At 38.0% G+C, this 19,709-nt stretch overlaps 2 protein-coding genes across 3 annotated transcripts in view; one reads left to right on the forward strand and one right to left on the reverse strand.

The window, feature by feature from the left end:
• Positions 1 to 19,709, forward strand: part of LOC145939646 (uncharacterized) — a 91,787-nt gene that overhangs the window by 9,840 nt on the left and 62,238 nt on the right. The gene's annotated exons all lie outside the window — the stretch shown is intronic.
• Positions 1,944 to 19,402, reverse strand: Cah1 (carbonic anhydrase 1). Of its 2 annotated transcripts, XM_083044107.1 has the most exons (8): positions 18,946 to 19,402; positions 12,752 to 12,952; positions 10,680 to 10,801; positions 8,845 to 8,940; positions 7,503 to 7,617; positions 6,553 to 6,651; positions 4,953 to 5,131; positions 1,944 to 4,441 (listed from the first exon to the last, which is right to left on the reverse strand). In XM_083044107.1, the coding sequence occupies exons 1-8, from the start codon at positions 18,983 to 18,985 to the stop codon at positions 4,373 to 4,375; spliced, it is 921 nt and encodes a 306-aa protein (XP_082900233.1). In that variant the 5' UTR covers positions 18,986 to 19,402; the 3' UTR covers positions 1,944 to 4,372. The 2 variants fall into 2 exon arrangements, with proteins under 2 accessions (XP_082900233.1, XP_082900235.1); XM_083044109.1 differs by lacking the exon at positions 6,553 to 6,651 and having other exon boundaries at positions 18,946 to 19,401.

Genomic DNA, 19,709 nt, shown 5'->3' on the forward strand with positions numbered 1-19,709 from the left:
AAATTTAAATAATGGTCTATAAGTACGAGTTATGACAACATGCGTAATAATTATGAAATAACTATGAAATAATAAACTTTTATTAGAATATATATATAAGCTCGTTCAATTCATCCATTTGACAATTTTAGATTTCCGCGTAATGATGATTCTCTGAACGATTCACATGAATCATTTGGAACGCATAGATTCAATTGTAATGCATGCAGTATTACATTGTATTGCATGCACTATTACATTAATACAAAAATAAATTTATTAGTAAATAAATTAATAAATATATTTTTTTACGACCGCCTTAATTTTTTAATTCAAATTTTTAATCTCGATTTTAAATCGATAAAAATCGACAATAGGTATAAGCAAGTATTTTAAATTACCTCTTGACAATACTTGTTAGCGATTGATGGTCGCCATTTATCAGCAGCTGATTCTGACTAATTGATGTATCCAAGTTTCATAAATTGGATTTCCGTAGATATGTGAAAAATTCATATAACACGATTCTCTCGATATAATTAAATAAAAATATAATTATCGTGGCAACAGATTCTTTAGCTTTTACATATTTTGCATGCATCAATCTATCAACTTTTATTCATCAGGATAAACGTTCTTATTTACACTGCGGAGCTTATGAATTAATTAAAAATATTTTCAACGTTGCACACTCTAACATTAATATCTGGCGATGCAGCGCTGATTACGCAATAACTGCAAAGATGAAGATAATTTATTCTATACATAATATATTCAAGAGAAAAATAACATATACAGTGCTAGCAGGTATACAACTGTGTATCTTAAATATATAATCGCAAAATGCAGAAAAATAGCATAGCATTTATCTCTCTTTCTATTTGTGTTGTGAAAACATCGTTTGCTTCTACTAACTAATTGTAAGCAGCTAAATGCTTTTCTTATCCTCCTAACGGTTGACAATTGACGTCAATTACTTGCCAGCCTCATTCCGGCAATTTACGCACAATGTGGCATTTAAATGCGGAAACGAAATGAGGATAACCAGCAAAGTAAGAAATTGACAGTATTAACATTTCCAATTCGCGTTGGCATATATTAACAATCTACTAATGCATTTATTAATCCTGCGGTGATTTTTTCTCTCGCGCGATCTTATGTTATTTTATAATTAATTCTAACGTAAGAAAAGTTTGTCCGTTCTTACAAAATTTGTCAGCAGAGAATATGAATATTGTTTGATACAATCATATTATTATCCATACTATTATCCGAAATATTATTCAAACGGAGAATCTAAATGTATTCGACCACTGAGGGAGTGTAGTAATTTCAGCGATGCACATGCACATGCAGACGTGCTGACCGGTTCTGAGGAGACCTCGCGTAAAAGAGTCGAGCCAACACGACGCTATAACGAGATCTCGATGCAGTCGCATAAAACGAGGCTCGCGAATGACAATTATGAAAAGATTCGCAAGCTTAATGTCAGGAAAGAAAAAATATTTAATAGAGAATTAGATAATCAACACACCTGTTAATATTGCGACTTTTGCTTATTGCGGACGAATCGCGTTGAAACAACTCGGGATGATAGAATTTTATTTTTCAATCAGCTTCTTAAGTGTGTAATTTTTATTCGCGTGTGCGTGATTGCACCATTTTCGGCGTCATTGATGCAAGACATAAGTCGGGGGCGTATTAAGGAAGGTCATTCCTCGGTCATTCCACGTACCGTTGTGTCGTGTACCTTCTCTTATACACAGGTTTTCCTTCTCACGTCCCTGAAACTGGTCCCAACCAACAGCGAGCATCAAAGTCAGGTAGGAACATTAGCGGTTGATAGCCTTGTATCCTTTCATAAGAAGTATATACCTCGTGATAGAAGCGCACAATTTTTCTAGAATCATTTTACTGGATTTCGTTGAATTATTCGCGACAAATGTGATGAACGAGTAGCCAAATATTGTCGTAAAAGAACAAACGAAACACAGTCCTTTATTTTCTCCCTCTATCATAGTTTTGAAGCTACGAAATACATATATTATATATCTTATACATTTCCAACAATAATTAGAACATCGGCGTACATACATCTAGGAAAAGAGCAAAAAATGCTAAAGAAGACGTTTATATTTTACAGAAATAATAAACAGCGATTCCTGAGAATATGTATGATAAAATGTCAAAAGTGATAAACATAATAATGATATGCATTTAACGTACATCGCATAAATCGTACATAGCATATCGTAATGCGGAAAGGTCGCCAGTGTATGGCACGAAATAAAATATATCTAAATAAGTATCTAGTACTATATATCGTCTATTTAAATGACTGTCTGTGTTGACGCTCGAGAGTTGTAACTTGTAACCCAGAATTATTTTAGTCAATTTTTATATATATTATAGTCAATTTTTTAATTCGTATACTAAATTATTTTTCTTACATTAATCGAAAGATTAAAATATTAGAGAGAAATAATCGGAAAAATTTCTTTAAGAAAAATAATATATATATTATACTATATATTTTTTTGTCATTCTCCCTTAAAAAAAATGTGATAAGGAAAAATGATCTCCTCGACATCTGTGTTGCACAGCGATTGTCATCTGTTAGAAAACACACCTTGAAGTTACATCGGCGATGAAACACGCGCTGTGACAGCATCACTTGTTGCATCGAATGCGCGTGCAATAAACCTTGTGCAATGCAATTATGTCATGTTGGATTTACTCTCGTAAGCGTAGAGTCTATATACACAAGCACGGGTATGAATGGAGAGAAAGAGAGAGAGCTCTGTAAAATATCTTCGGGTCTCTTATACATTTCTCGTGCGTCAGCAACGTCGTACGCACTGCTTTATAATAAATGTGACTTTATAAACGACGGCTATTCTTTAAAAGTCACGTATGTATATATACGTACAGTATCCATACACAAGGTGGATCTTTGTACCCGTAGCACGTCGCACCGGTTTGTGGAAGCGAATCTGGTCGATATGACTGGCCCCGAGGACGGATCGAGATCGAATAGAGTTTTTTTTTATTTTATCGCGAATATATATATCTAAAAATCATATCTTGCCATTATATTGTACATTAATCTAACTTATGTGACGATATAATGAGACGTGTGTTGCAGTGAGGCGAGCCGTATCGCAATTATAATATATTACGTTTCGTCTCTCTTATCCTCTATCTCGCAAAATGATGCGTTTCTGCGTACAGTAGGAACATTCCTCGTTTCTTTCGTAGCCGCGCAAGCGATTGTTTCACAAGCGATAGTTTTTAATTAACGAGAAAGCTACATTCTCCAGGCGCGAAAGCGGACGCTTGTTACTCTATGTTTCAGAAGTAATTGCACTTGAATTAAAATAAAATTGTTAAACACTCTTATAAGTAGCTACTATACACGATGTCCTTGACCGTGAAAAATGTATCACTTAATAAACGAGCGATTAAAGATAATTGCTTTTTCGAAAAAAGTCTCTTAATAGAATCTAAAAAGTTTATGAATGTAAATAATAATTAAAATTACCGCCGATTTTATTTCGGCTGAGTCAGAAACGCGATAATATGTTCAGATATTATTTAATCTAAAATATCTAAATATATTTGAGATAAAAGGTTCAAATTAATTAATATTGCCGCAGCAAAGAGATATGGTCATTAGTCATTAATTACCTGTTATTGCGTCCAATAAAATAACGAATGTATCTTTAAAAAAAGATACATAACAGGTAATTAATGACTAATGACCATATCTCTTTCAGAGATAATTCGTATTTAAAATTAGTATCTCGACGGGTCCAGCGATGTGTAATACGCATATCTATACAGATATCTTCTAAAACGTGGACACCGATGTTTGACATTTTCGTAAAGAAGAGCGCAATTTTCGTATAAACAGCGCTTCTGTTTTACGATACACTGTACAAAGTTCCGAGATACGTTCAATAATGATGTTCTACATTCTACGATTTACAACTTATAATATAAGCGTAATAAACGTTGAATAATTTAGGATACACATCGCCGTAGGAGAGCTAAAGCTATCAAATATTTTTAATTCGTTTCCGTAGAATGACAGGAATTTTCTTCTCACTGCGAAAGTTCGTCTCTCAACACAATTGAATCGATTACGCGTGCGATGCAACTCAATTACGAGGAAACAGCGAAAGCTGGGGTCTCGCGAAACGTAACGCGAGTATATTCGTTGATTAATCCAAAGGCACGTTGAACGCTGTCATTCGATAACGACTTAGTATGAGTCGTCGCTTCGGGGTCGATGATCCGCAAAAATGAAGAGGAGCTTAACGATCATCTCTGTTTTCTCTTTTTATTTCCCAAATGGAACGAGAGAGAGAGACAGAGAGACAGAAAACAAACCTTAGAAGCTACCGCACTCTCGTAAGACACGATTTCCCAGGGGCATCGGTGGACGGAAGTTGTTGATCACCTGTAACGGGGGACAGAGAAAAAAAATCGGTGTTAGAAACGAAGGTGTGTCGTGCCTTAGTCGATATTCGCGAAATATATTCCCGCACCGTCGTCGCCGAGACGACGTCTCGCGGTCGTCGACGTCCCGCGGACGTCTAAAAATAGCCGCGCATCATAAAATAGCACCGCTCGTTCTCGTAGCTTCTGGTGTAGGTACATATTCGGAAGAAAAAGGAGAAAGAAGAAAAACAAGATATGTATCTCGCGGCTGGAAAATGGTAATCGTGGCGTCGCAAAGGCGTTCGCCGTCACGTTGCGCGATCGCCATTCATCGCTATTCATTAATCAAACGTCGAGAGGGAAGAGCGAAAAGGTGCGGAAAGCTATACGGGGGATTTTGTTTTAGACGAGAAAAGGTGTCATCGCATTCTCTCGTATGAATAAAGTTTCGAGGAAAGATGGAGAGGAAAAAGTTTATACGCGGCTGACAATGAGTGATATATATTTCTTATTTCTTCTCTCTCGCTTACCGCTCCGTGATTTTCGTGACATGGACACTCCTCGCCGCGCGGAAACTTTCGCAGATTGCGGAAAATGTTCAACTGATGATGGGACACCTCGATGTACTTTTTGAAGAGGATCCAAGTGACGCTCTCGTTGCACGGCGGCGTCGTCAGCGAGCCCAAGTACGTCCAGTAACCGTTATCGTCTGAATCATAAAAAAAAGAAAATTTAAAATTATTTCTTGCATCCGTGCGAATAATTCAAGAATTAAAAAAATTAATTAAAGAAGATGCGACCAATTTTTAAGCTGACAATTAAAGCGATATGATGAAGAAGTGTCAAGATAATCGCTCATATCGATAATAATGTGCCGTTTGACTCTTCTGTTAATGAACAGGTACGAAAGCAACTTTAAATGTTAAACATGTGTTGGAACTTTTCTTTGTCCGAAACAAAGTATAAAGGGCCTTTGTATTATTCGGAAACCTTTTAAATATTATAACGAGAAAGAATATTCGATGCTCAGCAACTGCTATAAAGAAATTGTTGCAGTGCAAGTATCGATAATATAAAAATACTTGAAATATAAAACATGCAAATGTAATACATTGTGTCACTTATGAAATATAAAGAACTTCGGTGCACTTTAATCAAGATTAAATTGCAAAGACACCAACATATGTGCTACATTCAGTACAAATAAAAACTCGCAGTTAGACGCACTCATACATTGATGAAAAGATGATTAATAAAATTTTAGCCCGACAAGTTTAATCGTATATTTAATCGTATATTATAAAATGCTAACTTATTAGCAAAATTAATTTCAAAATGACTATCATTTAATTTAGAAATACATATATCGAAATCAATTCTCTCATCGTAAGAATGTCACTTGTGGCTTTGAGTTATGAAAATATTTGTGCTACATATGTCGTGCGAATCGAAGTTTAATAAAAGAAAAAGCTGTGTATGTCGAGAATAGAATTATATAATTTGATTAATGTATTAAAATACTCTGGGAAAGCAATATTTTTCATATAAACGCGAACCCTCCATTCTGTCTTTTATCTTTCGGTGTCATCGGTGTCACCCAAGAGACATTTCTCCGAAATAATATCGATAAATAACAATGAGGACATTGGAGGATAAAGATCTATATATATAAAAATACTTGAAATATAAAACATGCAAATATAATAATGTGTCACACTTATGAAATATAAAGAACTATTCGGTGCACTTTAATTAGATTAAGATTAAATTGCAAAGACACTAACACATGTGCTATATTCAGTACAAATAAACACACGTATATATCTTACAACACAGATTGAAAAATTTTAACAAATCGTCGGCAAAAATCCATAAAAAAAGTATGCTCATCTTCAGGCGATAAATACGTCTCTTTATTTTAGTTAGAGCGTGAAAAAGAAATATCGATTGCTACGAATCCTAACATGCGTTCATCTCCCTATTCGACCGTGGTGCATTGACATGCAGGGCTTCGGGAAATCGGCTGCTTGAAAAAAAATAATTGTAAAGCTCTTTCGAGAGGCGACGCTGCGAGAGGAACGCGCGCAGCATCTCTTGCTCCTGTATCAATTAGTCCAAGGCGATACGAACCTTGGAAGTCCCATTTGTTCTCGTGTCGTGGTATGATTCGGTCGGCCCAACGCATACATGGATTCACGCATCTTTGCGTACCGGCCCGTCCGCCACGCACTGCGTGACACGCGAACGCGTAAATGCGGGAGAAACTTCATTAGTAATGCGGAAGCACACGCGGCGAATGTCATTAACGAAATGATAATGACTGCCGTAACAAGGTGGTACCGCATAGATGTTTCAGGGACGCGATCACTATTTTAGCATTATCACTCTCTTAAATGGAATCAGTGTTTATCACACGAAGCAGTGGTTTCGATTATAACTGTAGCACAATAATAAAATCAAGGAAAGCTCGCTGAAAGAAGCAGTTAATGGCTTTCAATCAATAATATTTTTAAACGCATTTTTTGTAGACTTATAATATTTAAGAATAAAGAAATAATATGTATTTAATTTTGAATTTAAATATTAGTTATATGAAATCTTACTGTCATAATCAGTGACATAGTCAGTCATCAGTGAATACACAAGACAAACATAAGAGAACATAAGACAAACAAGTGAATATTTTCATTGAAGATGAATAAAATACTCACTAATTTTTTATGAAAAATCTTGTCACTATTTTAATTAATATTTTCACTGATTCAATTTAAGGGAGTAGCGTTCTAAGTCACGATAAACATATACGTATACAAAGATATACGAATCGCAATTAAAGTTAAATAAATCAAAATTATTTCAACTTAATTTATTTTTTATTTTTCTCGAATTAATTGATTAGCATAGGTCAGGACTATTACACCTATTACGAACTATCGAATAGATTTTCGCAAACAAGTTCTAACTACCGGTACCATTGAATATTGCAAGAGGGGCAACAAGGACATGGCTGCATCACGAATAGACGGAATATCTGATCAAAGAGACAACTCACCAAATTGCATCGAGCGATGTCGACTTACCGGGAAGAAGTTTACCAGGGTCAATAGGTTCTATAATTTCTACGACCTCGTCCTTGTGCGAGACGTACGGCAGCAGGCGCGCGATCTTGTCCATTTCTTCATGGGTTTTGCCGACCTATCAGCAAAAAAAAATCACGTAGATATTTTGACAAACAACCGAGTTTCACAAAAAACAAAATACGTAACAGAGTCGCCCACGCTGGAATGAACCATTCATTTTCAATTATTTTGCGATCAGCAATTATATTATTAACAATTATATTATTAATAATTATATACAACGCGTTTCAAATCTTCCGTGAAAATCCGTGTTTCTGATACGTGAACCGATAAGAAGTTTAACAAATTATCGCGGATTTAATAAATTCTCTTATCTAGTCCCTGAATATATATTTAGACGAAGAGATAATGCTTGGAAAATTGTTAAGAGGAACATAAATATATAGGAAAAACGCTCGACATCGAGCCGACGTTGATTATCGATTACGCAATGTCATTTTTCGACATTGTCTGACACGTTATCTCCGTTGCACGTGGTGCATAAATTTCCTTACAATATGTGTTCCTCAAGTGCGACTTCAATTCGAAACTGCTGCAGTTGCGTTACGTAAAAGATAATTACGGTACCTCGCGAGAAACGGAAACATCGACGAGATTTTGTGTCTCCAAGTTTACGCGTCTATTTTCGCGATTCTAAATAAAAAAAATATTATTTATGCGCGTAGAATTAATTAACTTTAATTGTTCACGGGATATCACGAGCTGCAACCATAAATATTGGACACAAGATATTGTGAAAAATAATCTCTGTTGCACGCGATGGAGAAGTATTCTTTCTGTCGCAAATCATAACGAACGTAGCTAGTCTTGTGCTCAGAAACGTATCTCGTGTTCAAGATACGACGATCATATAATTATGTCCACGGACGCGTCTCGCGTGTTTATATAATCGACCATTCGACGGCGATCGGTGATAATACCTCCAACACACGGTTATGGATTCTCTGTTTGTGAGATTCGCGCTTGTCTTATGTAAAAGCTTATTAAGCTTAAGTAATTGTAAATACATGGCCCGGCGACATAAGCGAATTAGAATCCCGTATAAAATAGGTGCGGCTTCCGCGCGTATCGTTCGTTTGCATTCAACATGTTTGCATAAAGATTCGAGATGAGCTAACACATCAAGTATTTGACAGATATAAATTAATATTGCATAAATAAAATAATAACAATAATATAAATAATAATATAAATAAAATAGATTGAACCGTCTTATCCTGAAGAATAAAAAAATTTCTCCGATTTCTGCGATTACTGAAATAATGTATTGCACTATACCAACCTTAAGAAAGACCCCCAGAACGGCCAGACCATCGGGAGCTTTCGCAGCTTCACCGAAAGTCTTGTACTTGCTGGTGTTCCAGTGCACCAGATGCAGCTGAAACAAACGGCGTCTTCTAATAAATCTAAATTACGCGTATTAAATATAATAGCGGGCAATCAACTGGGAGGAGCGAAAGAACAGGTCGACTGGATACGCAACGATTATCTAATCATCTCTTTAAACAATCAATTAAGAAATGACATTTTCTATATTTGTTTACTTGACAAAGAACACCGATGATTATTAATAGCATATTATCTCGCTTTGCGATTATCCAATCTCCCTTTCAGCTTTAATTATTCCACTATCGTATTTCATCAAACGGTGGCACACAACAAAGAACCTTATCAATATCAGTTAATGATAATTGCGTCCGAGGGATGGTTGTTAGAGGAATTATGCAATCGGTCCGGATAACGGGACGTTGAAATTTCGCGGATATCCGACCGACCCGGTTTCCCAGATCGTCACGAGAGATAGAATCGCGTAGAATTTTTTTTTTTTTTTTCGATAAAGCGAACGTCATATATGCATGTGTCCGAGACAGGAAAGAGTGTACTCGTCCGCGCATCCGTTTTAAGTGAATTGAAGACGGACGTGCGCAGCGATCGAATGCGAGCTCATTGCGATCGCCAATTGACTCGCTAATGCGTTTAAGATTCGAATAATTTAATTAACATCGAGCTTGGCTGAAAGTCTCGTCAGCGTTAAGCCGCGCAGTCGTTCAAGGAAATTTACGATTGTTCGGGAAAGGAGTTTCAAACGCTTCTTCATCGCTCCAAAGCTTCGTTGAATCTGTCATGCGTGATGAAGAAACTTTCCATACATTATCGTCGATATTTTCTTGATCGCAGGGTCAATAGTTGAAGTCAACTATATTTATAAAAGATCGTAAACATATCGCTGCTTAACGCTGCGCTTAGACGATTGCATAATCGATTTATTAAATATACAAATGCATTTTGCGCAGGAAATACCCGAGCTAAAGCATCCTGGCGAGCTTTCAAAAAAATTCCCGCGATAAGAATAATCCGGTTCGAGATGGTATCGGACGTGTGTATCAGGAAATACGTAATTTTTTCGGTTAATTATTGGCATCCGTTTTCATGGATCGGACGTTTGTTCGCCTACGCGAGTTCTCTCGGTGCTCGCAGGTGGTTATATCTCGTTATCCCATTCAACCAGGCAAGTGGTAGTTTACATGATAACGCCAATTATTGTTTCCACTTCGAACGCGTTTGTTGTTTCGTTTCTTCGCATTCATAACCCGATATATGCGGCTTTATAAGCCCACACAGCTACCGGAAGACAAAAAGACCTTTGACAGAACGCTGGCGTATTTATCGATGTAGCGTCCTATTTACGAGATCTATTAAACCGCGTAATTATACACTATTATATCCAACACATCCACAATTAGCGTTTTTATGCGCCGTACTTAAACTCCGGACGAATAAAATTTCTTATTCGCATAGGAAAATTATCTATTTCATCATCTATATATTTACGAGTCATGAGAGTAAAACTAGACGAGCTTCGATGTATCTTTGAAAAAATGATCGCGCTAATAAATCGTACATGGCGACTTTCAAACAAGGTCGAGAGCTGCTAGCAAGCTCGCTACGAATGATCGCAAACAGTGAATCATACTTTCAGTGTGGCTGGATTACAAACGAGCTACTTTGATGTACGCCATTAAATAACGCGAAATAACGCAATTATTGTAATATCCTTCGTTGTCTTACGAATTTATTTGTCGAGAAAATATGGATCTAATTTAAATTATACTCTACCTCCCCGGCGAAAGCTTGTCCGTCCACCGTGTGTTCCGATCCCCTGGAATCGCTGCATCCCCAGTGACAGTGATACTGCTCCAGTTTGTAGACATCGTCCATCAGCGGTCCTCCGCTCAAAACTGTCGACGACAAAAATCGAAAGATTTCTTACGATACATCGGGGTTATATATAAAAAAAGAGAAAGGAATAAATAAGTAAAGATGTAATTTCTGTGTAAATTACATCCCCAAAAGCAAAGTTTTTGGAGCACGCTTTTAGCGAAGCCCGCTCGAATAAACAGCGATCGTGCGGGCTCTCGTATACGGAGATCGCTCTATTACAGGATATGCTTGATTAGCCAAATTACGTGGGCTGTAACAGGGACTATAACGAGAGAGCATCTGCATCACTCATTTGCGTCGGCGAATCGTGCGAACGGGACAAATCGTGCGACATATTCTGTCGCGCCTCTACTGTGATAAATTATCACGGAAAATTTGCCGCACGCCAAGTTTTAAAAGCCGCGCAATTCTCCGAAAGTGTAGGAGAATCTAAAATTAGTCATCATGTCCAGCAGGAAAAACAATGAGATAATTTTAGACCGAAAAATATGAGTTGTTTTATAACAGAGAGCTTGTTTTTTATCGGTATTTCTTTTGCTGTCAAATGTAGCAATATATAATTTTTTCATGCAAATCAGAGATTCCTCGGAAAATATCTTCGCCGAAGATATAATGAGAATTCTTGGCCGAGGTGACTTGAGTCGTAACTCCGCTATCGGCATTCTATCCACCGATTGTTTTGTGTCACATATTGCCTTATAGAACCTCTGCGCGGCTTCGTGCCACATATGAGTCCACATAATACGCCACGGCGCACGGTCGTCCTCATTTCGAATACGCCCCGAGCACTCGGCGAAGGTAAAAGCCCTCTCTAAGTGGCACGAAGTCGACAGTGAGGAGCCTTCGTTAAAACAATATACGATGTAGTAGAATATAAATCCACCTGTACATACACACGCCACATTTCACGCGTTATTTATGTGTTATTTACGCGTTATTTATGCAAGCGATATATATTCTTCCCTCTTCGCTCCCGTATTTTCCGAGTAAACGTAAAGACCTGATCTATTCGCGAAAACGCGGAAAATCTGGATGCGTCTTCGCAGATCGCGAACTACGCCGCGAGGCTATTTTGAATGCGTGTGCAGTCCAGCTTATGAAATTATAAAAGACAAAGGAATTATTAGATGAATCGCTGTGTGGTAAATGACGAGATGTCGCGATGACTTTTCGCGTGCGATGACATGTCATATTCTGTGTTTGCGTCTGCGAGAAATAAGAGGATCCGCGAGGACAGACGGGCCTTTGGTTCATCGCGTGCGGTTGATCTGCAGCTGCGTGTGATGATACATCATTTCTGCGTCTGCATCTGCGTTTTTGCAAATATATAATGGACAGAATGCAGACGCGGACCTTGGATACGCCGCGACAAAACGAATCGTGCCGCGAACCGTTGTTCGTTTCTTACGTAAAGACTCATGCATGATGCACGAAATTAATAAAAAGCATTTTTCTTACGTAAGCCGTTTATATATCGAGAGAAAGAAAACACACGTTTCTCATACAGGTTGCTCCGAAAACTACGACTAACAATAAGTAAGCCGCGTTCGGCATCGCTGCCAGCGCATTTAAATGTTTATAAACGCGAAGATGGAACGCGAGGCCGGTTATCGTAAACAATCTAAAATTATATCGCATCGCCATCTCTGGATGGACGAGCCGGTGCTACGTCAATTTCGCAACACGATGCATTTTTATTCACGCATTTGATTTGCAATTCAGAATTTTAATCGCGATCGCATCCCCAAAACGGAAACGAGAGAACTTCCGCCATCGACTTTGGTCACCGATCGTCCTTAAATATATTGCTATAATGACACGGAGCATCTTGCTCACATACGATTTTTTAATGAGAAAGACCGGTAAACTTTATTTAAATAAAAAAGGAAAGGAGGAGAAAGGAAGAAGCGTGTTTAAAAAAAATAGAAAAAGAAAAAAGGATATCTATTAAAATCCGATATACTCACATGTGCCTTCGCCTGCGGTATCCACCCGCCAACAATAACCAGGATTAACCAGTTTCCGGGAAGCTGTAGCCGGATACTTCCAACGTAGCGGTTTGCTGCTTAGAGCCTCGTGATCGGATTCCGCCCTTTTCGTCTCGATATTCACCGGGCTTTGCCTGGAGCCGGCAGCCATGGGAAATTTCGTCACCCACGTGCTGGGTCCTGCGACAGAGAGAAGAGAAAAATCGAGTCAACGCTAATCCATTACGCAAACGGCAGATAAAGAGCGTCGAAAAGAATTTCGGCAAATCTACGTCACGACGATAATAATCAGCGGAAACAAAACAGGGGACTGAATATCTGTTTCTTCTCTTTGGTCTGCAAATATGAATTTTTCACTGAGAATGAAACACGTGCCAGCGCGTTCGCGACAACAAGATAGTGCTGCAAAATAATTTTGTGATACGAGCTTTCATTCAAATAAATTGAAAACAAGTTGACGCGAAACAAACTTTTTCGCGATACATTGTCACGTGTTCGTAATTGATTAAAATTCGCTTTTATTAACATTTCGATCTACATTTATCATCCTTGATCTCTTGTAATTTTTTTTGTCCTTCGTTTAATTCGTACGAAAATACGAGAATAATATTTACAGAAGCAATAATATTTTCTGAGTTTACGATGCATTAGCGAACCGATAAATGACTTATACATTAGAGATAACTCATGAAAGCTGCGAACGTTATACGTCGAGCTTACATAATTTATTATGTCTTCAACGAACGCTTCGTATACCAATTAAAATATACAATTCAGGACAAACACACGTCTGCAAATATCTCGCTGAATATCAATTTCGATAATAGGCGCGAAAGAGCTAATCAAGTATATTATCTCTGGTAATCTCACCTTTTCCTTATCAGCGACGTAAGTGACGTGTCGCTGTATTAATCTCTCTTTATCAGGGACCACATGATCTCGATGTTATTTGTTTGATGTAATTAGATGTCGAACGCGAACATAAGATCGAAAATGGTCACGAAACTTGCGTCGCGCGAATTAAACAGACATCGATTTACATCGATCGATCAACGCGAGAGAGACAATTCGCTAATTTCTCTGTGATTGTAACTTTTGTAATGTTTAAATCATTTCCGCGAGACATTATCGCACGTGACGTTTCTGAGATCCACGTGACACAATGCCCGTCACGCATTTTAAACGCACTCGTGCGTGCAGAAGTTCTTTCTTCATGCCGAATAACTCGGACTTGTGATCAATTGATCACGGGACTGAAATTAAATAATTATGCCTTCATCGTGTTACGTATTAACATGGATAAAATTACATTCAAGAGAAAGGGAGATTACAAATTAAATTATTTATGTCTGGACGTTAAAAGAGTGTATGAATGCAAAGGACAAATATTTAAAAATTATTAATCATTTCTATAACAATAAATAATAAAATTATATTACATAGCGAGACATCAAAACAGATTTTCAGGATCACGTTTCAGGATCCTTGATCTCTTCGTATTTCAGTAAACGTAGAATAGGGATATTTGCATAATCGTTTGGAAAATTGAGAGACGAATCAGTCATCCGTAAAATGTAAGAGCATGATAAATCTGTCTGCGACATTGAGACCGGCGTCACGTGAATTCTCATTGAAGGATAGAGGAGATAACAATAAAACGTGCCCGCGGCAGCTGCTTAATTTTGAAAAGCGTCGATAACGATTCGATATTTACTTATCGAACGGCTAATCAACGGCGATTATCAGCGGATTGCAACCGGCACGAGAATACTCGATAGAGATAAATCGGAAATAGTTGATCGATCTCTGATGTTTATTATTGCTATATTCAGTGTCTATGTGCAACTCAAGTATAATCTCTATATCTGAGTGTCTATTTTTACGCAATTGAGTAATTATGATCAATATTTGTAATCGGTAGACGTGACATTAAATCCCTGACTATTTTGACCTCGCAACAAAACAAATAGTTAAACGTTGAAGGTTCGTTCAACCTTGTGCCAAGATGATTCAACGAATCTTAGAAAACATTGTAAGGTCGAATACGAGCCAGAAAATAGATGTATTTAAAATACATTTAACAGAAATTTTCCTCTTTTTCACGACTTTACAATTCTTTCCTATCTATCAAAAAGCTTAGCACATCTTCTGCACATGCGTGTTTTTTTTTCTATTCACGCATTATTAATGTTGTAATCTTGAGACCATCAACCATCAGAAACGTAATATTATGTTACGTATCAAAGATGGTCATTTAACAACAGAATGGTGTCACGTTTTGTCACGCTTCGTCGTTATCCTGCGATTACGCGACATTTAGATTGTCTATCGTGGAATTGTTATGTCATATTTACAGTACTTTGCGTATCCTAATGCATTGTAATATTTGATAAATTGATATGGCAAACAAAGTTTTCTTCTTACATTATTCACGTGTCGCGAATTGAAAGCTTCGGCCTTTTTTTCAAAAGAGATTCGCGCGAATATTATATCGATGTGCTACCAAAATATGTGCAATTATTATACTTAAATTGCATATATCTTTCAAATTATAAATATAATTATAAATTTTAATATATCGGGTGTTAAAAAAGTGGCGGATACGCTGTATAGGGGTGAATTCCTGAGGTTATTTGGAGACGATTTTTCCTCAACGAAAATGTCGAGAGAAGTCATCATTTTTTGCAAGCTCCCAATTTTTGCCATCATATATCTTGGTAACTAAGCCTTAAATTAAAATTCTATTAAATTAAAGTCGACTTAAAATTAATTGAAGAATGTAGTTTTGTTAATATTTTAATTCCACAATACTTAGTTTACGAAAAGTCTTTTATTTTCAATTACTTATAACTCGAAAATTATTGGTGCCTCGACATTTTCACTGAGGAAAAATCGTCTCCAAATAATCTCAGGAATTCACCCCTATACAGCGTATCCGCCACTTTTTTAACACCCTGTATATAATTTAAATTAAATTATATATTTAATAGAAGAAAAGAAGAGCTCTCTGTTGTGGAACTGATAATTGCGAGCGGCAAATAAGTCACGTACACCGTATAGGTTTCACCTTTGTGCATAATAAGCGCGAATGGCAGCCATCAATCGGCAGATAATTTGCAAGTTAATCGTCGCGACCGAAGGACGATGCGATTGACCGCGTAGCTCAGCTCGCGAGATGATTTCTCTACATCTCGATTGTCTGTCTCGAACTTTCTTTTTTGATGGGATTATATTCTCAGCGTTAAAAGATATACGCACTTCGCGAACGCGCGATTTATGTTGTACTCGCAAACAGAATCGCGATGAAATATCGCTTGTAAATCTGTAATGAGCCGCAAATTTCTCGTGAAAAGTATGCGAAAGGAGTTTCGCGTGGGAGAAAACTGTATAAATGAATAAAATGAATCTTCGCGAGAGATCGCGCGCTTTTCTTCTCGCAGAAAGAATCTATAAAAATTACAATTTACGCTCGTAGGCGTCAAATACGCTTCGCGTATCCGGGGCGGAAGGAGAAATGGTGTCTTTTTATTTTTAATGTAAACATTCTCTCTTCTCTATTTTTATATTGGATGAGGCTCGATTGAAATCGCATTCGCCTCGACGGCAACCTAAATCGATAGAAAGTACCGCGATGTAGTACGTAAAAGTATATAATATACGAATGGCACTCGGAGGACCTTTTTGTATAAATTTTGCTACCAATTTTCATTAATCTTTCAGGGTCCTCTATTTACTCTTGGAACAAATCTCGCCTCGCCTACAATTTGATTATACGAGTGCTTCGCTTTTCTAATTCCCCGATTATTATAAATTATACGCAATTTTCTCGAATCGATCGTACAGTTAAGTTCAGCACAAGATATCCCTACATATCGCATTCGCAATTATCTCATATGTTAATTAAATAAGACAAGGAACATCTATCTTCGTTTATACGAGCGCGATCAAAATCGATGTTCCGGTATTCGTTAGAGAAACGGGCGGAATACGCAAATAAGGGGATCACCCTCCCTTTTAGCCTTATGCGTGACTTCGTGCATCGGAGAACGACCTCGATAACTCAAAATCCGAATTAATCCAGAAGTGAAAATATTTTCGCGACCTATCATTGCCTCGAAAGTTATCTAAAGATGAGATTAGACCGAAAGAATATTTTTTCGCGGAGCCGATTAACTGATGCCCGATCGCTCGGATCGCTCGGCCTACAAATCGCGGGGCAAGATAAATCCTCGGGAAACAATCAGATCGCTCCGGCAACCCGCAATTACACCCGCGGAGCATCGTGGGAACGATGTTGTCTTCCGAATAATTTACAACGTGTATACCGAATAACATCGATCAATCTTAAACAACGAGACACCTCGCGGCTAAGCCGCGGCCAAGTCGCCCTCGCGCCTATTCGAGGAGTCAGATAACTTAATCATCCCTCTACGAGGCTTCGTCTCATTTTTGGCAGCGGGCCGATCCCGAGGACGCATGCAAACCACTATATACGTTTCGCTCTTTCTCTCCCTCTCTCCTTTTCGCAATCGGCGAAAAGATAGCGCTGACAAATTGACTCGAGATTAAGGACGTTTCGGGGGCATGCACGGCAACCCCGACGGAACAAAGTGAAACTGGGTCTGCGACCCCCCGCGTTCGTGTGCGTGTGTCCGTGCGCGCCTGTACTTTCCGCGGGAACAGGTGCATCGGCCTACGGAAGAAAACTATTGATTTTCATTTATATCCGCGGAGAGTCGTGTGCTCGGCTGCGAAGGCTTCGAAGGGGAAAGGCACCTCTCCCCCGTCGCTTGGCACGGACTGTTCGCCCTGCATTCGAGGGGAAGACAATGGCCCCGGGTCAGTGAGCCTGTACCGGTACCATCCGGAAAATCGAATCGAGATCGACCGCCAAAAAATGAGCGAACGAGGGACCAGAAAATGGGAAATGCGAAAACTGTGCAGTTTTCTCCAACTTTCTTAAATTTCAGAAAAGAAACTTTATAGACGAGACTCATATTTTATATTATAAACGAATTGAAATTAATATCAATTAAATCAAAATATTAAATTAATTATATAAGATTAATTAATAGAATCGAAAAGTTTTAGAAAAAACAAGCGCACATGTGTCGCGTGATTATGAAGTATGAAGTATGAAGTTTCCACAAGATTTCAATTTGGAAAACTTTTCTGAGAAAAAAAGAAAGTTTAAGAATAAAAGAAAAAGATTTATACACACATGTGCGCTGTCAATATATTCCCTTATTGCCGTTGTATTTAATATAGCTTGAGACAACGCGCAAAGATACGACAGAAAATGAAAAAGTTAAGGAGCCCATTGTCCAAATTGTTTATGCTACGTTGCGATAAAGAAAAAATAAGGAAAATAATTTCATCGCCGCCAGAGACGAAAGAAAAAATATTTATGCGGAAATTTACGGATATCTTTCGGCTAATTAGAGATTTTGATTATTCAGTTTATGCATGTATTTACTTTAAAATATGAAAAATGTAGATTTTTCAATGTCCCAATTACATTTCTTTTTTTTCAAGAAAAGAAAATTCTAACTAATTTACAATAAAATGAATTCATATCTTCCGTAACTCCGATTCAATTAATAGTTCCGGCGATAAGTGTTATCGCTAACACGTTCGTTCGTCGTTGTTAATCGGAAACCGTGAAGGAGGTACCAGGCTGCTAGCTAGTATGTAGTGATTGTAACATTAATACAGAAATATCCTGGTTGTATGTATATTGGATGACGAATGGATCGTGAATGCACGACGATTGACAAAGTGGCCAATCAATAATTTCAATACGGTCTTATCAGAAGTATAATATACGTACGACTTAAATCATCCAGTACTAAATACAACTTACAAGAAAGTTATCGATATAATGATCATGATTGTACTGCGAAAATTAATTGCCAAAAAATTACATTTTTTTTATTAAAAAAAAATACACATCCTCCAAATTTTTTCCAATGATATTTCCTATATCTATAGTTCCTGTTGAAAATTTTACAAAGTTTGTGTACAAAATTGCGCTCTACAATCGTATTAAATTTGAATAAGTTCACTCACTCAATAAATCAGTCATGCGATACGCAATGCGAGACACATATATGCGAGTCACGCACAAAATTAACATCGATACGCAACATGGAGAAATATTTAAAATACTTTACCATTCTGAATCGAATAATCCCACTCATCCTTCGAGCCCATCGCGTACAGCAGGCACAGTCTATTTACAGGAAATTGAGGTCCGCGAAATTGAGATCCGAGTAGAGTTTACACCCGCTCGTTTTGTCCGTTTCCGCCGACAATTTTTGCGTCGAAACGAGTGAACACTCGATTTTCACTAAATCGCTACGTCGCGTCGTGGAGATTTCGAAATTGCGAAAAATTCGCGCCCGTTTCGATTCGAGATTTCTCGCAAAGTCGCGCGCGGAGAGAAGAATCTCCAGTTTCTTTTTTTTCTTTACGAACGCGTTTATCTCGCGAAGATAATCGCGTTCCTTTCCACACGCGCGATACTTTCCCTGGCCGAACAATCGTCTCCCCGCGTCTATGTTTTTCTTTGCGATCGGCGAACCGGTATAAGTTACGCGCCCTACTCCTACGGCCGTAATACCGGCCGGCGCATCGGCACCGCTTTATATCGCGCGCGGTCACGTGAATGCGCCTGGACCGGCCAGCCGCGCATGCGCCGATAAATATTTACACGTGCGTGCCTCCCGCCGTGCGCGCAGTGCGCGCACAGCCGCGCACACGTGCGGGGTGAGGTCTGTGCACGCGACGTTGATTAGGATTGATGATCGATAAATAAATAAATAAATAATTGTACGGATGCTGTTATATATTCACGCATTTTCAAATAATTCATTTTATCGTAAAATTTTTAAATAAATCTTGAATCTCCCGCATAGATTAGTACAAACCGACTTGT

Source organism: Prenolepis imparis, unplaced genomic scaffold (assembly GCF_030444845.1).
Source record: "Prenolepis imparis isolate NDT839.2.m4 unplaced genomic scaffold, iyPreImpa1.0 SCAF_8, whole genome shotgun sequence".
NCBI classification, from domain to species: Eukaryota; Metazoa; Arthropoda; class Insecta; order Hymenoptera; family Formicidae; genus Prenolepis; species Prenolepis imparis.